This window comes from Paraphaeosphaeria sporulosa, assembly GCF_001642045.1.
Source record: "Paraphaeosphaeria sporulosa strain AP3s5-JAC2a unplaced genomic scaffold CC84scaffold_8, whole genome shotgun sequence".
NCBI lineage: Eukaryota > Fungi > Ascomycota > Dothideomycetes > Pleosporales > Didymosphaeriaceae > Paraphaeosphaeria > Paraphaeosphaeria sporulosa.
The window spans coordinates 352,557-375,786 of record NW_017253367.1 but is presented as its reverse complement, the minus strand read 5'-3'; the positions used below and the strand labels follow the sequence as shown (position 1 = coordinate 375,786).

At 55.6% G+C, this 23,230-nt stretch overlaps 8 protein-coding genes across 8 annotated transcripts; 6 read left to right on the top strand and 2 right to left on the bottom strand.

Annotated features, from left to right (window-relative positions):
* Positions 1 to 75: 75 nt before the first annotated feature.
* CC84DRAFT_1097653 (ribonuclease M) lies at positions 76 to 1,366 on the top strand (the record flags this gene model as incomplete). The annotated part of the gene is made up of 2 exons (XM_018174727.1): positions 76 to 335; positions 397 to 1,366. The coding sequence occupies 2 exons, from the start codon at positions 76 to 78 to the stop codon at positions 1,364 to 1,366; spliced, it is 1,230 nt and encodes a 409-aa protein (XP_018033002.1).
* A 5,531-nt stretch (positions 1,367 to 6,897) lies between these two features.
* On the top strand, positions 6,898 to 7,938 carry CC84DRAFT_1097515 (uncharacterized protein; the record flags this gene model as incomplete). Its single annotated transcript, XM_018174715.1, has 1 exon — positions 6,898 to 7,938. A coding segment is annotated over one exon (1,041 nt), but the record flags the coding sequence as incomplete, so codon positions are not given.
* A 2,853-nt stretch (positions 7,939 to 10,791) lies between these two features.
* On the bottom strand, positions 10,792 to 11,967 carry CC84DRAFT_1166469 (uncharacterized protein). Its single transcript, XM_018178968.1, has one exon. It carries the CDS (start codon positions 11,870 to 11,872, stop codon positions 10,922 to 10,924), a length of 951 nt encoding a protein of 316 aa, XP_018033000.1. The 5' UTR covers positions 11,873 to 11,967; the 3' UTR covers positions 10,792 to 10,921.
* Positions 11,968 to 12,037: 70 nt separating this feature from the next.
* Positions 12,038 to 13,632, top strand: CC84DRAFT_1166468 (golgi transport complex component Cog5). Its single transcript, XM_018178967.1, has one exon. It carries the CDS (start codon positions 12,085 to 12,087, stop codon positions 13,435 to 13,437), a length of 1,353 nt encoding a protein of 450 aa, XP_018032999.1. The 5' UTR covers positions 12,038 to 12,084; the 3' UTR covers positions 13,438 to 13,632.
* Positions 13,633 to 14,098: 466 nt separating this feature from the next.
* On the top strand, positions 14,099 to 16,819 carry CC84DRAFT_1124434 (uncharacterized protein). Its single transcript, XM_018175690.1, has 4 exons — positions 14,099 to 14,388; positions 14,431 to 14,980; positions 15,030 to 16,306; positions 16,362 to 16,819. Exons 2-4 carry the CDS (start codon positions 14,485 to 14,487, stop codon positions 16,410 to 16,412), a joined length of 1,824 nt encoding a protein of 607 aa, XP_018032998.1. The 5' UTR covers positions 14,099 to 14,388; positions 14,431 to 14,484; the 3' UTR covers positions 16,413 to 16,819.
* Positions 16,820 to 17,173: 354 nt separating this feature from the next.
* Positions 17,174 to 20,071, bottom strand: CC84DRAFT_1166466 (threonyl-tRNA synthetase). Its single transcript, XM_018178966.1, has 4 exons — positions 20,008 to 20,071; positions 19,215 to 19,953; positions 17,766 to 19,150; positions 17,174 to 17,706 (listed from the first exon to the last, which is right to left on the bottom strand). Exons 2-4 carry the CDS (start codon positions 19,776 to 19,778, stop codon positions 17,337 to 17,339), a joined length of 2,319 nt encoding a protein of 772 aa, XP_018032997.1. The 5' UTR covers positions 19,779 to 19,953; positions 20,008 to 20,071; the 3' UTR covers positions 17,174 to 17,336.
* Positions 20,072 to 20,250: 179 nt separating this feature from the next.
* On the top strand, positions 20,251 to 21,598 carry CC84DRAFT_1166464 (Gar1-domain-containing protein). The gene is made up of 4 exons (XM_018178965.1): positions 20,251 to 20,375; positions 20,429 to 20,476; positions 20,527 to 20,773; positions 20,932 to 21,598. Exons 1-4 carry the CDS (start codon positions 20,306 to 20,308, stop codon positions 21,212 to 21,214), a joined length of 648 nt encoding a protein of 215 aa, XP_018032996.1. The 5' UTR covers positions 20,251 to 20,305; the 3' UTR covers positions 21,215 to 21,598.
* Positions 21,599 to 21,616: 18 nt separating this feature from the next.
* On the top strand, positions 21,617 to 23,190 carry CC84DRAFT_1261350 (CDP-diacylglycerol--serine O-phosphatidyltransferase). Its single transcript, XM_018185057.1, has 4 exons — positions 21,617 to 21,960; positions 22,009 to 22,104; positions 22,167 to 22,363; positions 22,441 to 23,190. The coding sequence occupies exons 1-4, from the start codon at positions 21,897 to 21,899 to the stop codon at positions 22,807 to 22,809; spliced, it is 726 nt and encodes a 241-aa protein (XP_018032995.1). The 5' UTR covers positions 21,617 to 21,896; the 3' UTR covers positions 22,810 to 23,190.
* The last annotated feature ends 40 nt before the right edge of the window (positions 23,191 to 23,230 follow it).

Genomic DNA, 23,230 nt, shown 5'->3' with positions numbered 1-23,230 from the left:
CTCCATGCTATAAGAGATGGCGTGCTGCAGCGGGCAGCTCCGGTCACCTCCACTGTCGATTCCGCCGCAGACACAATGGCCTCCTCAGTACCCTCAATTCGGACGCTCTCGAAGCTCGCGGTGGGCGGTGCGCAGGTGCTGCTTGGTGGCGGGCAGATCGTACTTGGAGGGACGCCGGCGACATGCTCGAATCCCCAGCTGAGCTGTCATAACACGACCATTGTTCAGGATCTGTGCTGCTTCAACGCGCCTGGTGGACAGCTCCTGCAGACGCAGTTCTGGGATACATCGCCTGCGACCGGGCCTGACAATTCATGGACCATTCACGGCTTGTGGTATGTCTTCACTCCGCTACTCTCCATGTCCCTTGACAAGACCGCTAATGTTGGAGTGTAGGCCCGATCGTTGCGACGGCACCTACGACGCGAACTGCGATTCAACCCGCGTGTACTCGAACATCTCCGCCATCATCAAATCCTTCGGCAAGACAGACCTCCTAGACTACATGAGCACATACTGGAAGGACTACAGCGGCGATGACGAGACATTTTGGGAGCACGAGTGGAGCAAGCACGGCACCTGTATCTCCACGCTCGAGCCAGAGTGCTACTCTGACCACAAGCCGACTGAGGAAGTCGTCGACTTCTTTCAGAAGACCGTCGACCTCTTCAAGTCGCTGCCCAGCTACGAGTGGCTCGCCGCAGCAGGCATCACGCCCTCCACCACCAAGACATACACCACAGCTCAGATCCAGTCCGCCTTGCAAGCGAAGCGACCTGGCGTGACTGTCACGTTGGGCTGCAAGTCCGGCGCGCTCAATGAGATCTGGTACCACTACGACGTGCGCGGTTCCGTCCAGACGGGCGAGTTCGTCGCCGCGAACCCCGACGGCACAAAGTCCACGTGTGCCGCTTCTGGCATCAAGTACCTCCCTAAGAGCGGCGGCGGCAGCACGCCTACTACCACGGGCTCCGGTTCAACCCCCACAAGCACCTCTGCGCCGGGTACACCTTTCTCCGGCAAGGGCTACCTCAACGTCAACAATGACGGAACGAAGAAGGGGTGCATCATCTCCGCGGGCACGTGGTACACGAGCGGAACCTGCGCGACGTTCACCGCTACGACAAGCGGTGATGGGTTCACCCTTTCAAGCTCGAAGGGCAAGTGCGGCGTTGTGAGTGGTGCGTTCACGTGTGGTAGCGGTGTGAGCACTGCGACTGCGTTCACGAGCATTGATGGGAAGTTGGCGGCGGGCGGAAATGCCGCATGGAGTGCGGACAATGTCGCGAGCGGGAGCACGCAACAGGCGGTGTATGCGGGGGCGGACCACAGCGCTGCGTTGGAAATTGTGTGGCAGAGCGTTTAGAGGTAGCTTCAACAGCTGGCCACTAGGAATGGTGGCTAGGCAGTGATATATGCATGTTCTATTTCCATATTCGGCCTCTCGCGCAGTGACGGGTCTTGTGTATGACTCCCCGCGCAAACGCGTCTTCTATTGTCCTACTCAGAGCATCACGTGTTCATGGACTTACAAGCTGAGATGGGATGACCCCAGCCCATATAAACTTTCTCCCTGCGCCCATCTATCGTTCTCCTCACAGAGCTTGTCTCGCACAGCTGCGTGTGTATTAAAAGTTCCGCCCGTGCCTTTCATGGGTCCCACGTCTTTCTAAAAAGACATAAACTACGATTCGATGTCTCCTCGTCCGGCTGTTTCAAAGAGACCGAAGTCTGGTAGAGTGTAGACTTGTCCTGTCTCCCCAAAAACGACTGCGACTGGACACATAGAGTCCGTTCCCAAAATACCATCAGAAACGGTCAATGTGTGTTCGTCTTCTAGCTTTCCAAGCTCACAACAGTCGAAAACACGTGGATCTACGGCCTCCAAAAAGAGTGAAAACTATGGCGCATGGAGCAAGGAGCAAGGAGTTGAGCTTTCAAATCGATACGTTAACAGCAAATGCCTCGCCTGGCTTCGACAATCGCGGCTGATGGATGTCGAAGTCGTCGTCGCCTGGCGTCTATAAATCAAGTCACTTTAGCACAATGTGTCTTGCTGTCTCGGCCTGCAAGGTCTGAGCTCATGTCTCGCTATCTGACCTTCTCTCCCGAGTCCGAAAATGTCAGCCAAAGCCGAATATGTGTCGTCCTCGACCTGTTTCCATAGCGAGGACTACAGACCCTTGTGCCCTCCTCATCTCCTGCTTCCAAAACAATCCTCAGCTGTCGTATGTATCCTCATCTCCCAGCCTCCAAGGAAGGAGTTTCGAGACAACGATGTGTCCTCTGTGTCTAGCTTCCGAAGAATCCACGATGAATAGCAATCTGTCCTCCTCTCCCGTGGCACAGGAACCATACACAACAAACTGCGACGTGTTCCTTCCTCCCGGTGTCCAAAAGCAAACATCATCTCCTCTCCTCGATTCACAAACTGAAAATTACCTACCGCAATGTGTTCCCTTCTCACACCTCCAAAATCGACACTTAGTCCGGTGTATGGGGTCTCCTGCGCGTAAAGTCACAGATTAATAGGCAATGGGGAGTCCGTTTCTTCGAGAGGGTCACTATCAACTTTATGTGTGTGTTTTTTTGGCATCCAAAGATCTATTGCCTTTTACGAAGGTCCTCCTCCCCAGCCTTTGGAAGCATCATCAGTGCACTGCGATGCGTCCTCTCCTTGTCTCCCAAAAATACAAGCTCCATGCCGAATATGGGTCTCCTGCGCCCAAAACGACCCCATGGAGGAGCTATGTGGAATCCGTCTCCCCAAGTGATGCGCACCCAAGACCACGTGCCCTTTTCGTTCTGTCTCCGAAACACGACCAACGCGAAATCATGTGTCCTTCGGCTCATTCTTGAAAGAAGGATGCGTAGATGCTTTCGATACGCGGATCTACGTCGTTTGACTTGAATATGTTGTCTAATTTTCAACTTGATCTCATTGCTATTTCAATGATTGAATCTTATTCGATTACTTTCCAACTTCTCCCTGCCTGCGATGGCCCAACTCCATTCGACGGTTTGTTTCCTGGTCTTATTCAATTTCGGCAAGTCACAGACGCTTTCAGATGCTTATCGCAGTACCGTTTGTCTCTTCTGACTACGTTGAACGTAGCATGATGAATTTTCAATGTGCCAACTTGCCCAGGGACCCTGTTGAAGATTTTAAAGCTGTCCATGACGTTATGTATATATGGTCATAGTAATTGCACCCACGGCCAAGCAAACTTGCCGCTCAAGTTACAATATCGGCTTTCTAATCGAACTACACATACCATCAAGAACCACAACAGTCTTACATGAGCATTTGATGCCATGTGTTGGAGACAAATGATCCTGACATTCATGCAGCCATGGCAATATCGCGATCAATCCGTGCTACCCAATGAGTAGTAGAATAGGGCTGTGCGTATTTGGTAATAATAGCGGCCCCGGTATAATGCAGTCTCGAAGGGATGGATCCTGGTGTGCCAGATGTTTGATGTTGAGTCAAGGAGCAGCAATACGTTGTCGCCACTAGGACTACTGTTCGAGTAGCTTAATGATCACACTAGGGGAATACTAAAATAGTGAGCGCTTCATAACTAATAATATCCAGCTCCAGGAACAGAGCATAGTAGTATGTTGATTGAAAGGCTGATTAGACACTAATACCAGAGTTACCTCCATTCCTCAACTTGAGCATACCTCACCTCCCTCTTCCTCCTCCGCCCATCCACAAGTGTATGGCTATGCCAATCATAGCACTTCTTTGTAACTTTTTCGTTGCACAACGGCCACAACTGCTTGTGTATCATATCGCAAAACATGCTCTCCTCAAAGGACACAAAATCAGGACCGTACGATGTTGCACTCAAACAAAGCTCCCTACTACTGTGCTCGGCATGATGGCTTGCAATTATGCGAGCTTTGAATAGAACCTCTGCATCCTCATCATTCGCCCAAGATGAGACCTGCCTAACGCTTACCCCAACGACGCTTTTGACAAGGCTGAGAACGCCCACTGTATTGAGGAGCATCGCCTTGAATGACAGCGGTTGCAGGCTTGATGCAGGAGATATGAAGCGGTAGTCCTTGTACCACTCCAGCTTTGGATGGAGACAAAGACTTTTTGGGTCATCTGGGACCTGGAAGTCATTTGTGACACCGACGGGACCGAAGTCAGTCATGTGGGCTTTGAAGCCTGAGTAAGTGAACAGTGCGTCTGCTGTAGATGTTACACAGCTCGGAGCTGAGGTTTGGTTGGAGCCGGCGCCGGATTGGCGTTTCTTGTTGCTGTAGTATGAGCAGCTGGAGGGTCGAGGACCGCCTATCCAGGTGCAGTATGGCTGTTACTGTGGTCAGAGTGCGGTACTCACTGAAATAGCTCAGAGATGCTCACCTTGTACGTTCCATTCTTTGTACTGACGAAAAGGTTCGAATAGTACCACTGCGTGCCGCAGTACTTGCCCATGTCTCCCAGCCATCCCAGCTGCGTCCCATCAGCCCAAGTCTGCGCGATGTACGCTAAGCACACCGCGTCAGAGCCACCAGCGATCTCGAGATACGTCGGCTGCTGGAAGAGGTAGCTATCGTTATGTACCACCTCCACAGTCTTGAAAGTACCCGGCTGTATATCGCGAGATGCTGCTCCAATGGCGGAGCCGATCAAAACGCCTTCTTCATTCCAGACTCGGACTGATGGGATGGTCCCGCCCAGACTTTGTGGAACACTGGAATTCAGTCCGATCCCAAAGCGCAAAAGTGAATGTCCCTGCTGCAAAGGGGAGGTAGGGATTTCTGGTGGTGGGAGGAGAAGATCGACGATGCCCAGAATTCCGCCGACAAAGAGACCGAAGACCTCGAGGGCTACCGCAGCGGCCATGGTAATTGAGTGACAAAGAGACTCGCACAGCGTAATGCAGCAAACCTTTGCTGGCGATCTATCAAAGTCCTCAGAGTTTGAAATGAAGAGAATAGCGCATAGCAGAGCAGGCTGCATTTATCGATGTTTCCTCGTGGCCTAGGTGACGAGTTGTGGCGGCATCACAGCCATCTTCTGTCCCGAGTACGAGGCGGACCATTGGGAGAACATCCTGAGTCACTTAAGGCTGTTATCACAAATCAACGTTGGGCGCTCAATCGCGGTATGGTGGCGCGTGTGCCACAGGTACATGATTTCTGAGACTGCAGGCCATATACCCAGAAGTGAAGAGAAACCTTTTGACGAACAGTGACATGAGGATCTTCCTATGGACCTGCTCTCAGTTGCACAGTACTGCGATACACATCACCGGCCACCCCCAAAAACCGCCTGGAATGCGCCATTGCACATCAAGCCTTATGAGGCTATGTCTGGTCTAAAAACAATTCTAGGTTTTTGGGGGAGGAGGCAGCGGTCGCAAGGCTGAGGCTGACATTGCGTGATTGGGTAGAATATCGCTTTTTTCCAGCTTTTCGATCATTACCCAGCAAGCCACCAGGAATTTAGGGAAAGATCGGCAGGTGAAGCGAGCTGTCAAATATTAAATGGCGCTGGGGCATGTGAAAGGTTGTGTCGCTGTTGAAGCCTGCTGCCTACTGGGAATATTGATTACAACACCAACGGCCGTTATCAACTTCAAAACCTACTATTTCGAGTGCTTGTAGCAGAGAAAGAATGTACAGGATCGGTGTTAATCTAGATTGAAGACTACGCAAGATTGATGATGCCGAAGACACAACGCGCTAGCCCATCTTAAACTAGTAGTGAAAGGAGACTGGGCAGTTTGGGTTCAGGCCAACTCCCAACTGAAGCTCCTCGTTACGATAGTGAATGCCTTGCTGTTAATGTGAATCAACCAATGGTATTACCGGGCGATTACGCAGCAGAACGCGCGTCGTAAAATCCTGGATAAAACTATCGATTGAGATTATCATCACGACTGCGCAACATACTCCACCTCACCTTCCCTCCTCTATACTATATTTGCGCTGGTTTGACTAAGCCCTATGGTCTACATACTTGCGTATGTAAATTACCAATGGCACGATCTCTTCATCCCTACGATACCATATGCGGAGTCGGCCCCCAATTCAGCAGCAAGCTTTACAACGATGCAATCGAGCAGCAGACGATGTTTTTCACCTGCGCAACGTCTCCATCTCTCCACAGAATTTCTTTCGAGTTCGGGGGCCCAGCAGCCTTGAATTATCTATCGCAGCCCATCGTATCCCCCCGGAAGACTTAGTCTCCAACTCCTCAAGTGCTATAGCCGTCAAAAGCATAATATCATTTCCCACTCCCTTCACGTTTCGTTTCGAATAAACTGTGTAGTCCCTTCCAGTCCTAGCGCGTCGCGCGACTAGACCCGCGCGCGCTAACAGCACCCGTGAACCACTCATCGCCCTCGGCACCCTCGTTTCGAAACGCCCTAGCCCACCTCATCGCCCATCCACCACCCACGCCTCGCCTTACCCTAGTCGCAATCATCTCTCCAGGTGCACCTCCGCGTTCTCGCCATGTCGACCGCGTTTCACAGCCTGCCCGTTTCACACATGTAGCCGCCCCGTCGCTTCACGCGTGGACGTGCTGTGCTGTGTGGTGGCCAGGGCATGGGGGAAACATTGTGTATGTGGGTACGATGTTTCAACGAGACAGCGCTGAGTTTAGCGATTCAATAAAGGGCGTGTGAGGCCCGGGTGGGGGGCGAGGGAAGGTGACTTCTTGATCCTGTTGTGACTTTGGCATTGTGCGTGCGGCGCGTGTTGTGAAGCTGAGCTTTTACATTCTTTACTACGTTCATCCATTCATTCATTTTTAGAATTGAGGCGGGTCATATTCTTCTACATTCTTGAGCAGGCTCTAGTGTGGCTGAGAATCAGTATCGCGACTTGGTTTACGAATACACTCATTGAGCTCGCTCACACAGCATCAACATGCGCTCAGCAACACTTTCGCACGCAGCGCTGGCCGCAACCTTGACAACCCTCGCCTCCGCACAAGGCAGCTACGTCCTCAAGGACGACCTCTCGTACAACAACTTCTTCCAGAACTTCGACTTCTACTCCGGAGAGGACCCCACGAACGGCTTCGTCCAGTACCAAAGCAAGGAGGCCGCGACCCAGCAGAACCTCGTCGGCTACTTTGAAGACACGCAGAGCATCTTCCTCGGCGTCGATTATAAGACCAAGGACCCCAAAGGCCGCGCCTCTGTGCGTGTGGAGAGCACCAAGACGTGGAACCAGGGGCTCCTGATTGCGGATATCAAGCACATGCCCGATTCGACCTGCGGCACATGGCCTGCGTACTGGCTTCTCGGCCAGCAGACCGTCGGTAAAGACGACTGGCCTTTGGGCGGCGAAATCGATCTCCTTGAGGGCGTAAACCTCGACTCTGCGGCCGCCGTCACATTGCACACCTCCGCCGGATGTGCTGTCGACAACGCTACTTCCAGCATCCAGAGCCGCGCTGAGTCGGCCTTCATGGGCAGCATGTCGACTTCTGACTGCGACGTCGCTGCCGAAGGCCAAGCCAAGAACGTGGGCTGCAGCATCAAGGCGCCGAACCTCACGGCCTCGAACGGGATGGCGACATACGGCACAGATTTCAATGCCGCGGGTGGCGGCGTATACGCGATGGAGTGGACGTCCACCTCGATCTCGGTGTGGTTTCTCCCGCGCAACAGCACGGCATTTGCGGCGTCCACATCGAACGGCGCGCAGGCACTTGACCCGTCGACCTTCGGCACGCCGCTGGCCAAGTTTCAGGGCCAGGGGTGCGACTTTGAAGAGCGTTTCAAGAACATGCGAATCATCTTCGACACGACGTTCTGCGGTGACTGGGCGGGCAAGACGTGGGAGGAGTCGACGTGTGCTGCGAAAACGGGCGCGGCGACGTGCCAGGAATACGTACAGAACAACCCAGAGGCCTTCACGAATGCGTACTGGGAGATTGCGGGTTTGAAGTGGTTCGAGAAGCAGGATGGCGCCGCTATTCCAGCGCCGTCTTCTGTTCCCGTGGCTTCTCCTAGCCCGATATTGGTATCTTCTGCCATCCCTGGAACTCCTCCCAGCGGAGTGGCGACTCCCAACCCAGCCTCTTCCGCCATCTCTGCACCTTCCGGTTCCCTCTCTTCTCCGACTCCAGCGCTCAATCCTGTATCATCTGCCGTCGCCCCAGCATCGTCAAGCACAGCCGCAGCTCCCGCTTCTTCTTCCAACGCCGCACCTGCGCCCGGAAATGGGACTGGGGTTGGAACTGGAGCTGGAACTGGATCAGGCTCTGGTGGTGGCTCCAGCCCCAACATGGGTGGTTTCATCTGGCCAACTGCGCATGTAGGCGGTGGTAGCCCGGCGGCCTCGTCAAGGCCAGTAGTCTCAGCTTCTTCTGATGTAGCAGCTTCGTCAAGCCGAGCGGCATCCAACCCAGCGGCCTCCAACCCAGCGGCCTCCAACCCAGCGGCATCCAACCCAGCGGCATCCAGCCCAATTGCATCCGGGCCTGTGGCTTCCCCTCCAGCAGCATCCACTTCAGCAGCGTCCGTCCCAGTAGCTTCTCCCGACCCCGGGGCCTCGTCCACACTGCTTAACGCCCCAACGCAAGCCGTCAACCCCATAGCATCTCCCGTCGTCGACTCTCCCGTCGGTGCTGCCCCCAGCACAGCGACTTCTCCCGCTGCCACTCCACCTGCTGCCACGCCCTCTGCCAATGCTCCCTCCGCCAGCGCATCATCGGCGGCCATATCTTCCGCCGCCTCTTCGTCCTCTGCCGCCTCCTCGACCGCTACTGCATCGCCCACCACCGGTTCTGGATCGGGAAGCAGCCCCGGCACCGGAACCGACGGCTCGGCTCCCAACATGGGAGGCTTCATCTGGCCGAGCAAGCACCTCGGCAAGCGCACACTCGGCGTGAAGCACCGCGGACGGACTTTCCGCCGGTAGGAAAGTTCGGTTCCGACGGGTGAGGTTTTCTTTTTGTTGTTTGTTGTAGTTCTTCACGTACATATTATATACCCCTTTTGGTTTGGCCTAGCATTGTATTGGCGTTTGCGCAAATTTCAAGAGGAAATGAAATTAGTTTCAGATTTGAGGCTTGCATGAGCGACGTGATCGCGTTACTGTGAATGTGGGATTGTGTGATTGCTGATCTTGTTGCTTAGAGTCGCTGCGTTTACGACCTTCTTCCCAATGATTGTATGCCATTGAGTTGAGGGTTTGGGGCGAGATGGATGCGTACGGAATCGTCGACATGACGATGTCATCATCCTCGTCCTCGTCGTCGTTACTATCGCCGGACTCGTCTTCATTGTCACCGGACTCGTCGTTACTATCATCATCGGAATCGTCGTCATACCATTCCGGCTCGATGCAGTCAGCGAAAATCCCGCGATAGTCCGCTGGTCATCCATCCCAATCACCTAACCTCGGGATGATTGTACTGTCTATCCAACGCACACCCTCGCCCTCTGCCAGCCGGTGAATTCCAGCGCAACTCTCCTTTGTAATGATCAATAGTTGACCCGCACGCATACATGAACGATCGTTCTGCAGAGAAGCCTCCTAGATATTGGCCAGACCGTGAACAAGTCGCGGAATAGCATATGTGTATTCTGGCTTCGGGTGCGATTTGACACTAGGAATTCTGGGAGGCAGCATGCTGGCAACAGAATCAAGATCGTCTTCATTCCCGGTTGTATCTGCGAAAAGGGTGACATCCGTCTCCAGATTCTCCAGATCCATGAGGTTTTCAAAGCATTGGATAGCACGTCCAAGCCGTTGGAATTGATACACACACTGTAGAGCTCCCGTCTCCGCAGCTGAAGCGCAATGTAAACCATGTGCATCGCTGTTGACAAGCCCTGCTTCCAGATACTCGGAGTCTTCGAAATGGCATATCCAGAGGTGAAGTACACGTTCTTTAGTCCGGGTAGCTCAAGGAATTGTCGAATAAACTTCAAATTTACGAAGTTGTCGTCGGTTTCAGTCTGGCAGGGTAACAATGTTCCATCCTTTTCCAAAGGCCGACAGGGAAGCGAATACGTCCCATCAAGGGGTCGGTAGCGGAACAGCAGCCGTGCACTGAATACTATACCATACGCTATTGGCGACGAAGGGGTGTCTGCAAAACCAGGATGGAGTGCGAGCTCTCGGAGATTGGGCAACAAACAGAGGATAGTAAATACGCTGAAAGTCGCAAACTCGGTCGGCTCGGTCAGGAATCGGGATGAAGAGTCAATCAAAGCAATTGAGAGGGTTGCCCTCGGATTGGATCTTTTGGAGTCACCAGTCTGCGACAATAGATTGGGCTTGGGAGTATGCTCCTAGCTTTGTCTCGACCGTGGACATGACCACGTCTAACTTTTGCAAGTGCTTTCAGGTCCTCCAGTCTGCTCCTGACTCCATCCTCAGTCTTCTGATCTCCTCTTGAGGTCACCGGTCCCAGAAGCTGAGGGTCCGGCCATATCTCGCAATGAGCGGATTGTCTTCGATGGCGCTTAGAAAACAAAAGAGATTATCTCTTCGCGGCCCATGATTGGACCAGACGCTGGACTTTGCACAGTAAGATGGTGCTTGTCAAGCGCAAACCTGCACTTGCTGTGAATGGTCTTGCACGAGAGCGCAAACGATTCGATCGTGTCTGGAAGCAGATGGCTGAGGGAGCTGAGATCCGTCGAGAATCGTTGCGTTCGTCGTTCCTGGTTGGGGTAGGAACTTTGTCGTCTGGAAATGGCGACCGAGCATGTTGCACAGCTCATATTCGGCCTGCAAGAACACTTTTATGGAGATTTGCGGCCTGTATATCATCTTGTGAGATGTCAAGATCGTCCAGGCCACGGGATTACCCGCAAGTCGTTGCACGCCTGCATTTCGTATGCAGGGCCCGATTACAATTACAATACTATCTGCAACCAAGTAACAACAGCACCATAACGAGACGGAAGTTACGTACTCGCTGCGAGAATTACAAGTTCGCTTTCACGCTGCCAACACCAGCTTTGACCTGCACCTTTCCACTCGAATCTGAATCCACCATGACCACAATGCCTTCATCTGCGGTCTTGCCCGTTTCTAGCTCTATCTCCTGGCAGTCTTCAATACCCACGCCATTGGCAAATTGCACAACTACAAAATCGATGGGCCGCGCGCCGATCACCACCATAGGCGCATGCCACGTCCCTGCGCCGTACGTCACGGCCTGGTTCCCGGTAGCTATAAACGCTCGTATATTCTTCAAATCAGGAAGACCCGGCCCCTTCGGTCGCGCAGAGGGATGCAAGCGCGAAAACTGGCTCGGCGGCGGCGCGTTCTCGTTTGTGAAGGGACTTGGTCGCGCGCGGGCAAAGATGTCCTTGATGCCGTTCTTCTTCTTCTTAGGCTGAGGCGTCGGATATGGCGGCGGCCTCCCTGTGTGTAGTCTCGACGATGAGGCTGGCAATGTTGGCGCGACAATGACTAAATACTGCGTATGTCTCTCCTGCCCGCTCAGACCCATCGGGATAAACGTCTGGGTTGTGAATGGGTGGCGCTCGAGGATCCGCACGTCAAACAGCTCTCTATCCGCGTTGCTGTAATCGTCCTCGTCGAAGTCCAAGTCACCCCAACTGCTTGGCATGCTCTCACTCGGCTCGTGCGGTCTCAGGTCTCGCGGCGCGCAGACAAACATGTTCATGACTGCTTTTGCGGGCTTCTTGGACGGCGCGAGGCTGTAAAGGTTGGACATGTGCGTGACATCGAGGATCTTAAGGGCGGAGCCTTGATTTGCGGAAACGGTAGTGGGTAGAGGGCCGAGCTGCGAGCGCGGGAGCGGTGAATGCGCGGGGTTCTCAATCACAGTACCGAACTGGCTGAAGGACGTTTGGGTGAGGAGCTCAATTGGTATGCGTATCGAGGGTGACGGCATTTTGGTGGGCATTGTGGCGGCTGGGGGCACAGCTGCTCGGAGAAGAGTGCGTAGAGCTGGTCAGAGTTGCGGGGAATGGAGCTCGTTCACTTTCACATGCGGCGGCTAGCTCCGCATCGGACCACACTGAGCTAGACCCTTGCCCGTTTACCGCCAAGCAACGCGGGACAACGACCGCACTTCGAGCGCGTGCGGCGGGTCACCGAGTCCACCAAGAGGGCACCATGTCGGACGGCGAGCCGTCGTACATCGACTACGAGGAATTCCTCGACCCCGACTTCTCTGCGACAGCGTTCGCCAACACGCTGGTCCTCTCGACGAACAACCCCTCCGACACACCGCTAGACCTATCCACACCTCTCTCGCGTGTGCTCTTCGACGTCCAGGACATCGACACGCAAATCGACACGCTCACAACCAAGTCTGCGCTTCCGCTGCTAGACTACACGCGAGAACATGCAGCTTCCAGTGGACGCATACTGGAGGAAGTGGAGGGGCAGGTCGCAAGTTTGACCGAGTCGTACAAGGCGCTGGAGAAGGAGGTCATTGAGCGGCATGAGGTGGCAGAACAGGTCCGCCTGACTGCCGAGCGCTTGTGCCAGACGGTCAAGATGGGCCGGGCAGTCGCGCGCTGTCTCATGCTAGGAAGACAGTTGGAGGTGCGCATGACCGAGATTGGCGGGGTTGGGAGCGCAAAGAAGGAAGACCACAGAGCAATGGTGCGGTCGGCAGACACACTGCTGTCCTTGCGACAGATGTTTGCGGCTTCGGGCCCAGGAGAGGAAGGAGAGGGACTGGACAGAGTGAATGTTGTCAATGCATTGAAGAATGAGCTGGTCAGTCCTGGCGAGAGAAGCATCACCTCGAGAGCACAGCAGGTGGTCAAGGAGTTCTCCATGTCGTCACTGCTCACGTCGGGAGGACAGGCTTCATCGTCTACGTTCACGCAAACGGAAGACACAAAGTCACGGACAACATCTGCCCTGCTCACCCTGTATCTACTGTCGCCGGCCGCTGCCAACGGTGCTGCCTTTTCGCCAACTCTACTACTGAGCGCACTTCGGGACTACCTTGAGACACAGCTGAAGTCCTCACTGGCATCTCTCGCGCGATCACTGGCAACGCTGCCCACCCTCGACCGGACACTCCTCGAAATCTCGGCCCGATGTCAAAATATTCTGGCGCTTGAAATGCTCTTGGAGTCCACAAAACCTCCGGCGCACCCCCTGCTGCAACCCATTGTAAACGAGCCCTCTCACCCGGATAAGGCGCCACCGAACAATTTTCTGCAACCGCTTCTGCACGCGCTCGACACGTCGTCGCTGCCGTCTTACTTTTGGCGCTCGCTGGCGTCGAATCTTGCGCCAAGAGTGCAGGATATCATGCATCGTGGTGGGGTTTCCGCAAGGACCCTGCGCTCGAACAAGGACAGGGTTAGGGATGCGGTGAGGGACTGTGTGAATCGGGGGAGCCAGGTGCCGGGCGCACCGGCAGGCAAGGGTAAGGCAGGCGCGGCGGGGAATTGGGAGCGCGAGGCGGCCGTGATGGTGTCGTCGATCTCGGGTCAGATACGATGATGGATTCACCATGGCGTTCCTCAGCTCCAAAAGGTCACGTGATGCAAGGTGGTCTACGGGTGACGATGCATTCGGCACACCAGGTTCATGTACGAGCGGGCGTGGCAGGCTGCTGTAACGCGGCGACCCGCGGGGGTGCTCCTATAATAGAACAAAACATGTGGATGCAGAGAGCACGTCGAGGTTCAAACGACGGAGAAACAGGACGATGATTGCCCTGGGGCACGATTTATGCAATGCGTGTCCGATCTCAGCAGCGTGCGCGTCCAGGTACGAGCGTGCAGGCAAGGTGCAACAGGAGCGGCGTGATGGCTAGTGGGGGTCCATGTCTGCATCCGAGGGCACCTGCAATAAGACAGCACGCAGCGGAGGGTGCGCTTGTTCGACAGGCGGCGGGCTGGCGTGCACCGGCTCGCGAAATTGAAACAGGACCAGTGTCATTCTGGGTCAAGAGGCCCGGCTCGTAGCCTTCGACGGCAGCTGCGGGGACGGTGCCTCGCCCTTCGCGGGCTGCGTTTGGCCCGTCTGGGGCGTGTGTCTGTCAGAGCTGAGCACGGCGGCAACAGGGCTGGACGGTAGGCGTGGATGCGCCTACCGTCCCGGGTGTGCGGCGGTGCCATTGGCCAGGCCACAGAACCAACGATCTTTCCACCCTGCAGGCATTCACTGCCTCTCCACAAGACCCGCGGGACTGCGCTCACCTCACCTCCTCGCCTCACCCTCTCTTCGTTTCCTTCGCTGTACTTGGGTATTTTTCCGTCCGCTCTTCCTACCGCCGCCCATGCTCGTGCACGCCTGCCAGATATAGCCCCGACCCGTCGCTTCTGCCAGCCTTCACCGTGCCTGTCCCCTGATTCACCTCGCAATCGAGCTCCTTTGAGGCCAGCGGGACTGCAGGAGACTCGATCGCACCCAGCGTCGCAACAAGACCGACCACTCCACTCATACACTGTGCGACCCTCCCGCTCCTGGCATACTGCGAAGCCCGCCACTGACCACTTTGTCAGAATCTAAATTTCGGCCACGCAAGCCAGTGCCAGAGACGAAATGTCCAACATTGCCGGCAACCGAAACAGCACGCCAGAGGGCTCCAGCTCGCTGCGCCCGCCCAACTCGCGCAACACCATCGGCTCCACCCACCACCTGCGTGCTTCCGCCGACATGGGAGGCTTTTCCTCCCCGCTCGCCAACCGTGGCATTCGCCCAGCCTCCGAGGTCTACTTTGGCCGCCAGAACACCCAGTCTGGCAACCCCGACGAGATGGAGCGCGCCGCCCAGCAGTGGCTCGCCGACATTGACCAGTATGAGACCACCTTGGAGGAGATGGCGACCGCCACGCTCGACCAGGACTTCAAGGACGAGCTCAGCGCCATTGAGCAGTGGTTCCGCGTGCTGAGCGAGGCCGAGCGCACCGCAGCTCTGTACGCATTGCTCCAGCAGACCACCCAGGTGCAGATTAGGTTCTTCATCCAGGTGCTGCAGCAGATGTCCAAGAGCCTGCCCATGTCCAGCGTGCTTTCTCCCGCCAACTTTGGCGAGAAAGGTGAGTCGTCTCGGATTCTTCATCCATCGTACATTCTGATGCGTCCCAGATCCCATGACACAGAAGCTGAGCGACGCCATGAGCAAGTTGAGCACCAACGAGAACCGCAACTCGATGGGACTCGGTCGCCCGCCGCCATCCCCTGGTGCGAAGCGCAACTCTGGCCTTGACCAAACTACGATCAGCCGCATGTTCCCCGACGCTGCGGCTGCCATCGCAAAGCAAAAGGCAGAGTTCACCGATATTACCGGTATTGCCCCCGCTTCGAACCGTAACAGCACTGTGGGCGACCGCAGCTCGCTTGCCGCCCCGACCATCTCCGCTCCCGAAGACAAGAAGGAGAACACCGTTCCCGCCTCGCCATGGGGTGATGGTCAGCGCCCCAAGTCTTCAGGCCACCCGCAACAGCAGCCTGCCATGGGCCAATTCACTGCCCCGCCTCCGTCAGCAGGCCTGCGCTCGCCCCGCCTTCCGCTCTCTGGCGACGGTGGAAACATGCAGACCACCACGTTGAACGCTCCTGGCCAAGATGGTGCCATGCCTCTGCTCTCGCCCTCTTATGCGCCCGGTGGAAGCTGGGCCTCGCAGCTGAGCACACCCATGGTGGGTAACTTTGGTCAGACCCAGACGCAGGCTGACATGGTCGCCAACGCGACCGCCATGAAGCTTGCTGCCTTGTCCACCGTCAACAATCGCATCCAGCTCGACGACGTGCGCAAGTACCGTCGTGCTCGTTCGTCCGAGGGCCAGGGATCTGGAAACGGTCCCTTGTCCCCCGGTCTTCCCGGTGGAAATAGCTTCGTCATGACCAACGAACTCGGCCAGCTTCTGACGCCGCAACAAGCAGCCGCTCTGCAGGCCCAACAGCTTGCTGCCATGCAAGGCCGTCGCTCTCGTCCTACCTCACCCGGCTTTGCCATGCAGGGCGGGGGCCTAGGCACCGCGAACTTTCTCTCTCCACAGGCGAACGGCTTCCTCAGCGCAGATTACGGCAGCTCGCCCCTCGGAAACACTGGCATGGGTGCCCTGAATCTCGGCCAGTTCGGTATCGGCCTGGGTGACGGCCACGGCGGCTACATCTCGGACCACTCTGAGATGAATCGTGGCAGGTCTCCACGAGGACGCCGCGGCAGCTCGAAGCCGCCCGAGGACCCGACCGACTCGAACCTCCTCCAGGACATCCCGAGCTGGCTCCGGAGTCTGCGTCTGCACAAGTACACAGACAACCTCAAGGATCTCAAGTGGCAGGAGCTTGTTGAGCTCGATGATGAGGGCTTGGAGAAGCGCGGCGTCAATGCGCTGGGTGCAAGGAGGAAGATGCTGAAGGTGAGTCTTGTTACTTTTCGTTGTGAACGCGAGGAATATTGCTAACAAGATGCAGGTCTTCGAACAAGTGAAAGAAGCAAAGGAACAGGGCAGGCTCCGCACGTAGACGATCGATCGACTCGACTCGAACCGACTGGCTCCCGTACATTGTGTTTCGCGCGCGTAGTACCATAGATTTACGACTTTGGATGGCACGCGGCTGCTAGCCGGCTGTGCGCTCCATCCATGCCCACACCATCCATCATATTCCCAGACTGCTTTCTTGTTCTGCTTACTTTACGATACGTACGCTGCGATGCAATGTTCATGCATATACGGCTCGCTTTGTTTGATCTGAGTCGCTGCGCGCATGAGTGCGTGGGTGGGAGGGGGCATCGGAAAGAAAGGGGGGGTTAACTGAATTGGCTTGGCCTGACTTCGGAGATATATTTACCTTTGATATGGCATTTTGTGTTGTTAGCATGAGGGTGGGTTTGGTGTAGATTGACGGAAAGTAATGAGAATTTAGACCTGAAGAGAGTACTTCAACATGCATCGATTGTGATAGGTGGGTTGGGATGGGAGAGGGCGTGTGATGTACTGCTTTCCTCCACTGTGCTTGTACGCTCACTCCTATAAGCATTCATCAAGCCTCAGCCTCTAGACACCACTTACTCGATCCATCCCCAGCAACCGTCTCTCTCCACAGGCTCCACCCGGTAGATTGGGGACATGTCATGGCATTCGAATGTCTAGCGTGGTTTTGGTCCGATGCAGTACTTCTGTCAAGCAACGGTGACCTGCGAACAACGAAAACAGGTGCTTACCTCCTGAGCGTTTAGGATTAGCTCCGGATGGGATGGATGGAGACGGTCAGACCAAGAAGATGGGATGCACTGTTTTCCTTTTGCTATTGCACTGCACTGCACGGATGCGCGCACATGCCTCCTACCACGCCTACATGATGCCTTCACCACCCCTAAGTCCTGCTACACCACCTACTCCATGCATCCATCACTCCCGGAAACATCTCCAAAACACGGCCCACCTCCTAGATCTTATTCTCCAGCCTCCGCTCATCCCTCAGCTTGACCAGCTTCTTCACCACCTCATCCAGCGGGATGACCTCGCCCCTCTTCTGGCTCTCCTGGTCATCGCGATTGCGCACATTCGCCGCCTTGTTCTCCCGCTCCTCGGCGCCAACTACGATGATGAAGTTGTACAACGCGAGCTGCGCGGTGCGGATCTTCTTCTGCATTGTGTTGCCGCTGATGTCGATGTCGGCGTGGAGCCCCTGCGCGCGGAGCAACGCCTGGACTTCCTGCACGTAGGGGTTAACCGCGGGCATGACGGGGATGATCATGACTTGCCGCGGGGAGATCCAGAAGGGCCAGCGGCCGGCGAAGTGCTCGGTGAGGATGCTGGAGGAGAGGCGTTAGTATGTGTACAGGCTAAGAGGGGGGAAGGATGGTTAGCTTACCCGATGAAGCGCTCAAAGGAGCCGTAGATGGCGCGATGGATCATCACGGGGCGGGCGTAACCCGGCGGGGGCGCGGGTGTTTTCTTGATGACCTCGTTCTCGGCCTCGGCGAGCTCCTTGGGCCGATCATGCTTCTCCTTCTCCTCCTTCGGCTTTTCCGCCGCCTCCTTGTCCGTCTTCGGGCGCGCCTCAGACGTCATGTACTCGAGCTCGAAGCGCTGGGGCAGCTGGAAGTCGAGCTGGATGGTGGCGCACTGGAAGTCGCGGCGCAGCGCATCCTGGATGGTGATGTCGATCTTGGGGCCGTAGAAGGCGCCGTCGCCGGGGTTAAGTTCCCAGGCGCCGCCTCCCTCCGCGGTGAACTGGTTCAAGGCCTCGGTGAGCTTGGCCTCAGCCTTGTCCCAGGTCGAAATCTCGCCCAGGAAGCCCTCGGGCCGCGTGCTCAGCTTGAGCTTGAAGGTGAAGCCGAACTTGCCGTATACTTCGCGCAGAAAGTCGAAGAGCTGGGTGATTTCCTCGGTGATCTGGTCCTCTGTGCAGAAGATGTGGGTGTCATCCTGCTGGAATCGGCGCACCCGGGTCAGGCCGGAGAGCGCACCGGAGGCCTCGTTTCGGTGGAGGATACCGAAGTCTGCCATCCGAATGGGAAGCTCGCGGTAGCTTCGCTCGCGGTGCCCGAAGATGAGGCAGTGACCGGGGCAGTTCATGGGCTTAAGCGCCCACTTCTCCTTTTCGACCTCGAATGTGAACATGTCTTCTGAGTAGTGCTGCCAGTGACCGGAGGTCTTCCACAGCGCCGAGTTGTACATATTTGGTGATCCAACCTCCTGGTAGCCGCGCTTCCAGTACTGTTCCCTCAGATAAGCGTTGAGCGTGTTGTAGATGATCATTCCGTGCGGCAAGAAGAAGCAAGAGCCCGGGCTGTACTCGTGGAAGAAAAAAAGTTCCTGTTCCTTGCCGATCTTGCGATGGTCACGCTTAGCAGCCTCCTCGAGGTACTTGAGATGCTCCTGCATGCGATCCTTGTCTGGGAACGAAACACCATAGATGCGCTGCAAGCTGTCGTTGTTGGCATCTCCGAGGAAGTACGAAGCAGAGTTCTTCATGATCTTGAACTGCTTGATGCGACCCGTGTGCGGTACGTGGGGTCCTCGGCAGAGATCGATGAGCGGTCCATTGCGGTAGACTGTGGTGAACGTGCCGTCAGGGATCTTGTCCTTGATAATGTGCTGCTTATAAGGGTTTGACTTGAACATCTCAAGAAGGTCCTCCTTGGAAAGGCTCAATCGTTGGAAGACTTGCTTTTCCTTGACAATGCTGCTGACGATGGTCTCGAGGGGTTTGTAGTCTGAGCTTTCGACGGCAGCTTTTTCTGGCAGCGCCATCTAGTGTGTGTCAGTGATGTTAGATCTATAGCGAGGTGTCATGTGTCGGGTTCCGAATTCGTACCTCGTAGTAGAAGCCGTCCTCAATTGGCGGGCCAATGCAGAGGTCACAGCCAAATCTTCGCTCCGAGGCCTCGCCGAGAATATGAGCGCTCGAGTGCCAGAAGACCCTCTTGCCCTCCTCATGGTCGAAATCTAGGAGTTCCAGCTTGCAGCTCTTCTCCAAGGGTCTCTCCAAATCCCACAGCGTCTCGTCTGGTGTGCCGTGGTCCAGCCGAGCGATGACTGTGCGCTCGAACAAGCTCTTGCTGATACCGCGCGCAATGTCTGCCGGGCTGGTGACCCATGATTCTCCGACATGGACCTTTCCGTCTCCGAGAGTGATTTCGATCTTCTCGCGCGGCTTCTGGGCGATTTCCTCGTCGTATTTGGCCTTCAATTGTTCGAAGATCTTGACCCGGTGGTCGATGAACGCAGCGGGTGGGCTGAGTTCGAGCGGTCGGCCATCCCCGGTCTCTGCACCCTTTTTGGCCTTCTTCTCCTTCTTTGGCTTGGCCTCACCAGACACGGCAAGGTTCTTAACGTTGTCGGTGACCTCCTTCACAGCGTCTTTCACTGCTTCAGCCATGTTGCAACCTTGGACGTCTTGGAAGTATTAGAATAGTGCGAAGTTGTTCCTTGTATCGCGGACAGAATCAGCGTACAGTGAGTGCTCGAGAATTGGCGATAGTACTGTTGTACTGTTGTTGTTGTTGTTGTTGTTGTCGGTCGGGTTCGACCCCTCGCGCGCACTATATGTGAGTCTGTTTCGTCGTGAGTCAAAGTCGCACGGAGCGCTGAGGAGTGTGGCTGCTGACTGCAAGCACTGTGACTCGATCCTTCTTACCTCAGACCTACGGGGCTTTTTTCACCCAAACAACCTGATATGTCCGTCGAAAAAGCGAATTGAGCGTTCCTCGCATTTGAATCGCGAAGCAGCCCACCTCTTGGCGTCCCGCGGTGTGTAGTGGGGCAGGCGCTACCCTGGCTGCGGCGGAACAACATAACGCCGATTGGCCTGCAGCTCCTGGCATTTTCGATTTTCTCTTTCGCCCTGCAGGCGCAACAGCTCACGACGCGCAAGACGATTGCACCCCCAGCACAACTACACACAATATGTCGTTTCGCGGAACACCTCGAGGCGGCCGCGGAGGCGGCTCGCGCGGCGGATTCACTCCCCGTGGCGGTGCGTCAATCACAGCCGCAGAGCTCCAGTGCGCAACAGCTAATGGCTTGCAGGTCGCGGAGGCTTCCAGCCATCCTTTGGGCCACCTGATACCGTATACCGTATGTTCTATCACGAGCCGCGCATCTGGATGAAGGCTAACACGATGTAGCCATGGGTGAATTCATGCACGACGTCGAAGGCGAGTTGATGTGCACGTCCGTCAACGAAAAGATCCCCTACTTCAACGCGCCGATATACCTCGAGAACAAGACGCCTGTAGGCAAGGTCGACGAGATCCTCGGACCCATCACCCAAGTCTACTTCACGATCAAGCCATCGGAGGGCATCCAGGCAAAATCCTTCAAGAAGGGCGATAAGTTCTACATTGGCGGCGACAAGCTGCTACCATTGGACAAGTATGCTACCTTCTCCCTTCTCCCTTCATTCCCAGGATGCTTTTTATGAAATTGAACCTGTGTGTTGGGTTGTCGCATGCGATATTCCCCCAATTATGCAGCGATCCCGGAACCCAATCACTCCTTTGGGCCGAACGCGAGCTAAGACGTCAAACTAGATTCCTACCGAAGCCCAAGCCCGCACCGGGCGCACCGAAGGTGAAGAAGCCTGCCGGCAGGGGCGGCGCTCGCGGCGGATTCGGTGCTCGTGGTGGCCGTGGCCGTGGAGCGCCCCGTGGCGGTGGCTTCTCAAGAGGAGGAGCTGGTGGACGAGGAGGCTCTTTCGGTGGCTCCCGGGGCGGCTCCTTCGGTGGACGCGGCGGCGGCCGTGGTGGCAGCGGTGGTTTCTCGCGCGGTGGTAGCCGTGGGGGCTTCAGCCGTGGTGGAAGAGGAGGTTATTAAGCACGATCGCACGAAGGTGTCAGCACGACATAACGGACGAAGGCACCACACTTCTTTCTACTGGTACTGGCGCGAGCGCATCGATACCTTGTCATCTACGGCGTTTGGTGTTTGGAAGTGGCTTTTGGAAAGTCTAGGCTGCCTACGACTGCAATCACGGCGGGCCACGGGAACCTCGCATGCATGTATATTGAAAATTCGATCTTAGACGTTGCAAAGAGTAACGAGGACTGTACGAGACAGCTTCATGCATGTCTCTATCGATTATGACCTGAACTCGTATTCTGTCTCGTCTTGCGTAGACTACAGAAAGAGACAACCTGTGTCTCAAGACCTCCTTGAGATTTCAATCTTAGTCTACTATACGAACAAAGAAACCCGGTACAAATGACCAATAGCATTCCGTTCAAAAGCGTGTGGAGTTGCGAACGCACTCCCGAATCTTGGCATAGGTTCAGCCTTGACGTTCGCTAGCTGCCGCATATGACGTGGGCCAGCAGCTCCTCAAGAACCTTGAATAGTTTCCGCAATCCTGCACCACCTACACGTCGACGCGGGTACACACGAACCCACAGACGCACTCGAAATACCCACGTCTCTTTATCGTCTTTCTCTCATTACCCTCTCACCAGCCATACCTACGCCTTCCGCTGCCTACTCCCCACCTCACCGCTACCCCATCATGTCGCGAAGAAACGGCGCGCCCGCTGGGCCAAAGGACGAGATGCCCCCGTCAAAGGACCAGAGTATGTAGCGACGCAGAGTTGAGGAACCTCATAGTTAACGGCTTGCAGCGCAAGACAAGCAAGCGCGGCTCCTCAGCTCAGAAGCTGGGCACTTCTCGCTCTTCCGTGCGCTACACCTCGCAGATTTCATCACCGAGATGAACGGTACGACCTCCTCTCCCGGTCCCCCTACCACAGGACCTAAATGCTAATACGGGAATGGCCAGGCTTCTGCGGCGTCATGTCCATCTTCTCGTCGCTCCGCTACTGCGCCCAAGATGACCCCACAAACTACACAAACGCCTATATCGCGCTCAGCCTGATTCCCCTGGGCATGTTCTTTGACCTGTTCGACGGCAAGGTCGCGCGCTGGAGGAAGAAGGCCTCCCTCATGGGCCAGGAGCTCGATTCGCTGGCTGACCTGGTACGTTTCCTTCCCCCCTCTCACATCCAGGGTTAAAAAAAAAAAAGAACGAACGTGCTAATATTTGTAACAACCAGATATCCTTCGGCGTCGCCCCCGCCTCCGCTGCCTTCGCCCTCGGCCTCCGCACGCCCCTCGACCACCTCCTCCTCGTCTTCTTCGTCCTCTGCGGCCTCACCCGCCTTGCCCGCTTCAACGTCACCGTGGCCATGCTCCCCAAAGACGCCACCGGCAAGTCCAAATACTTCGAGGGCACCCCGATCCCCACCTCCATCGGCCTCGCCTGCATCATGGCCTTCTGGGCGAGCAAAGGGTGGACCCACGCCCAGCTGCCGCTTGGCGTGATGGGTGTCGGCCAATGGTGGGAGGTGCATCCTGTCGCGCTGGCGTTTGTGCTGCACGGGTGTCTAATGGTTAGCAAGACGCTACATGTGCCGAAGCCGTAGAGCGGATGTGGTGGGACTGGTGTGGTATCCAGGAGGGTTGCAAGAGGAGAGGCATGAGAGTTCGATGCTCTGGTGTTTCCGGACGTGATCCGCACTGTTCTCATATTCAGAGAGCGGGAGAAGATGCATCTATATGTGGCACCACCTCATCGTGGTCGATGCTTATGAGTACAAAAGAAAGAATTGATATACCTTGAACTAATTACGATGGCTAAAGGATACATACCGTGCGATTTCTCGTGGGCGATTTCTCGTGGGCGATAGACTTCTTCCCCATAATTCAAACGATTCTACTCAGAAACGATCGTTTTGCAACTGACCCAGATGCAATAAAGCCACATGTTATTAGACATCACAAAGCAACATGCGTAGTCTAGTCCGATGAAGCTACTGTTCAATTGTTGCTGTTACAGAGAAGGTA

Coding starts and splice junctions, on each gene's coding strand:
- CC84DRAFT_1166469 (XM_018178968.1), bottom strand. CDS start 11,872: ATGCCCACCAAAATGCCGTCACCCTCGATACGCATACCAATTGAGCTC.
- CC84DRAFT_1166468 (XM_018178967.1), top strand. CDS start 12,085: ATGTCGGACGGCGAGCCGTCGTACATCGACTACGAGGAATTCCTCGAC.
- CC84DRAFT_1124434 (XM_018175690.1), top strand. CDS start 14,485: ATGTCCAACATTGCCGGCAACCGAAACAGCACGCCAGAGGGCTCCAGC. Junction 14,981..15,029: donor CGCCAACTTTGGCGAGAAAG/GTGAGTCGTCTC, acceptor GATGCGTCCCAG/ATCCCATGACACAGAAGCTG. Junction 16,307..16,361: donor CAAGGAGGAAGATGCTGAAG/GTGAGTCTTGTT, acceptor AACAAGATGCAG/GTCTTCGAACAAGTGAAAGA.
- CC84DRAFT_1166466 (XM_018178966.1), bottom strand. CDS start 19,778: ATGGCTGAAGCAGTGAAAGACGCTGTGAAGGAGGTCACCGACAACGTT. Junction 19,151..19,214: donor AGGACGGCTTCTACTACGAG/GTACGAATTCGG, acceptor GACACACACTAG/ATGGCGCTGCCAGAAAAAGC. Junction 17,707..17,765: donor TCCTTTGAGCGCTTCATCGG/GTAAGCTAACCA, acceptor CCTCTCCTCCAG/CATCCTCACCGAGCACTTCG.
- CC84DRAFT_1166464 (XM_018178965.1), top strand. CDS start 20,306: ATGTCGTTTCGCGGAACACCTCGAGGCGGCCGCGGAGGCGGCTCGCGC. Junction 20,477..20,526: donor GCCACCTGATACCGTATACC/GTATGTTCTATC, acceptor AACACGATGTAG/CCATGGGTGAATTCATGCAC. Junction 20,774..20,931: donor AAGCTGCTACCATTGGACAA/GTATGCTACCTT, acceptor ACGTCAAACTAG/ATTCCTACCGAAGCCCAAGC.
- CC84DRAFT_1261350 (XM_018185057.1), top strand. CDS start 21,897: ATGTCGCGAAGAAACGGCGCGCCCGCTGGGCCAAAGGACGAGATGCCC. Junction 21,961..22,008: donor GCCCCCGTCAAAGGACCAGA/GTATGTAGCGAC, acceptor AACGGCTTGCAG/CGCAAGACAAGCAAGCGCGG. Junction 22,364..22,440: donor TCGATTCGCTGGCTGACCTG/GTACGTTTCCTT, acceptor TGTAACAACCAG/ATATCCTTCGGCGTCGCCCC.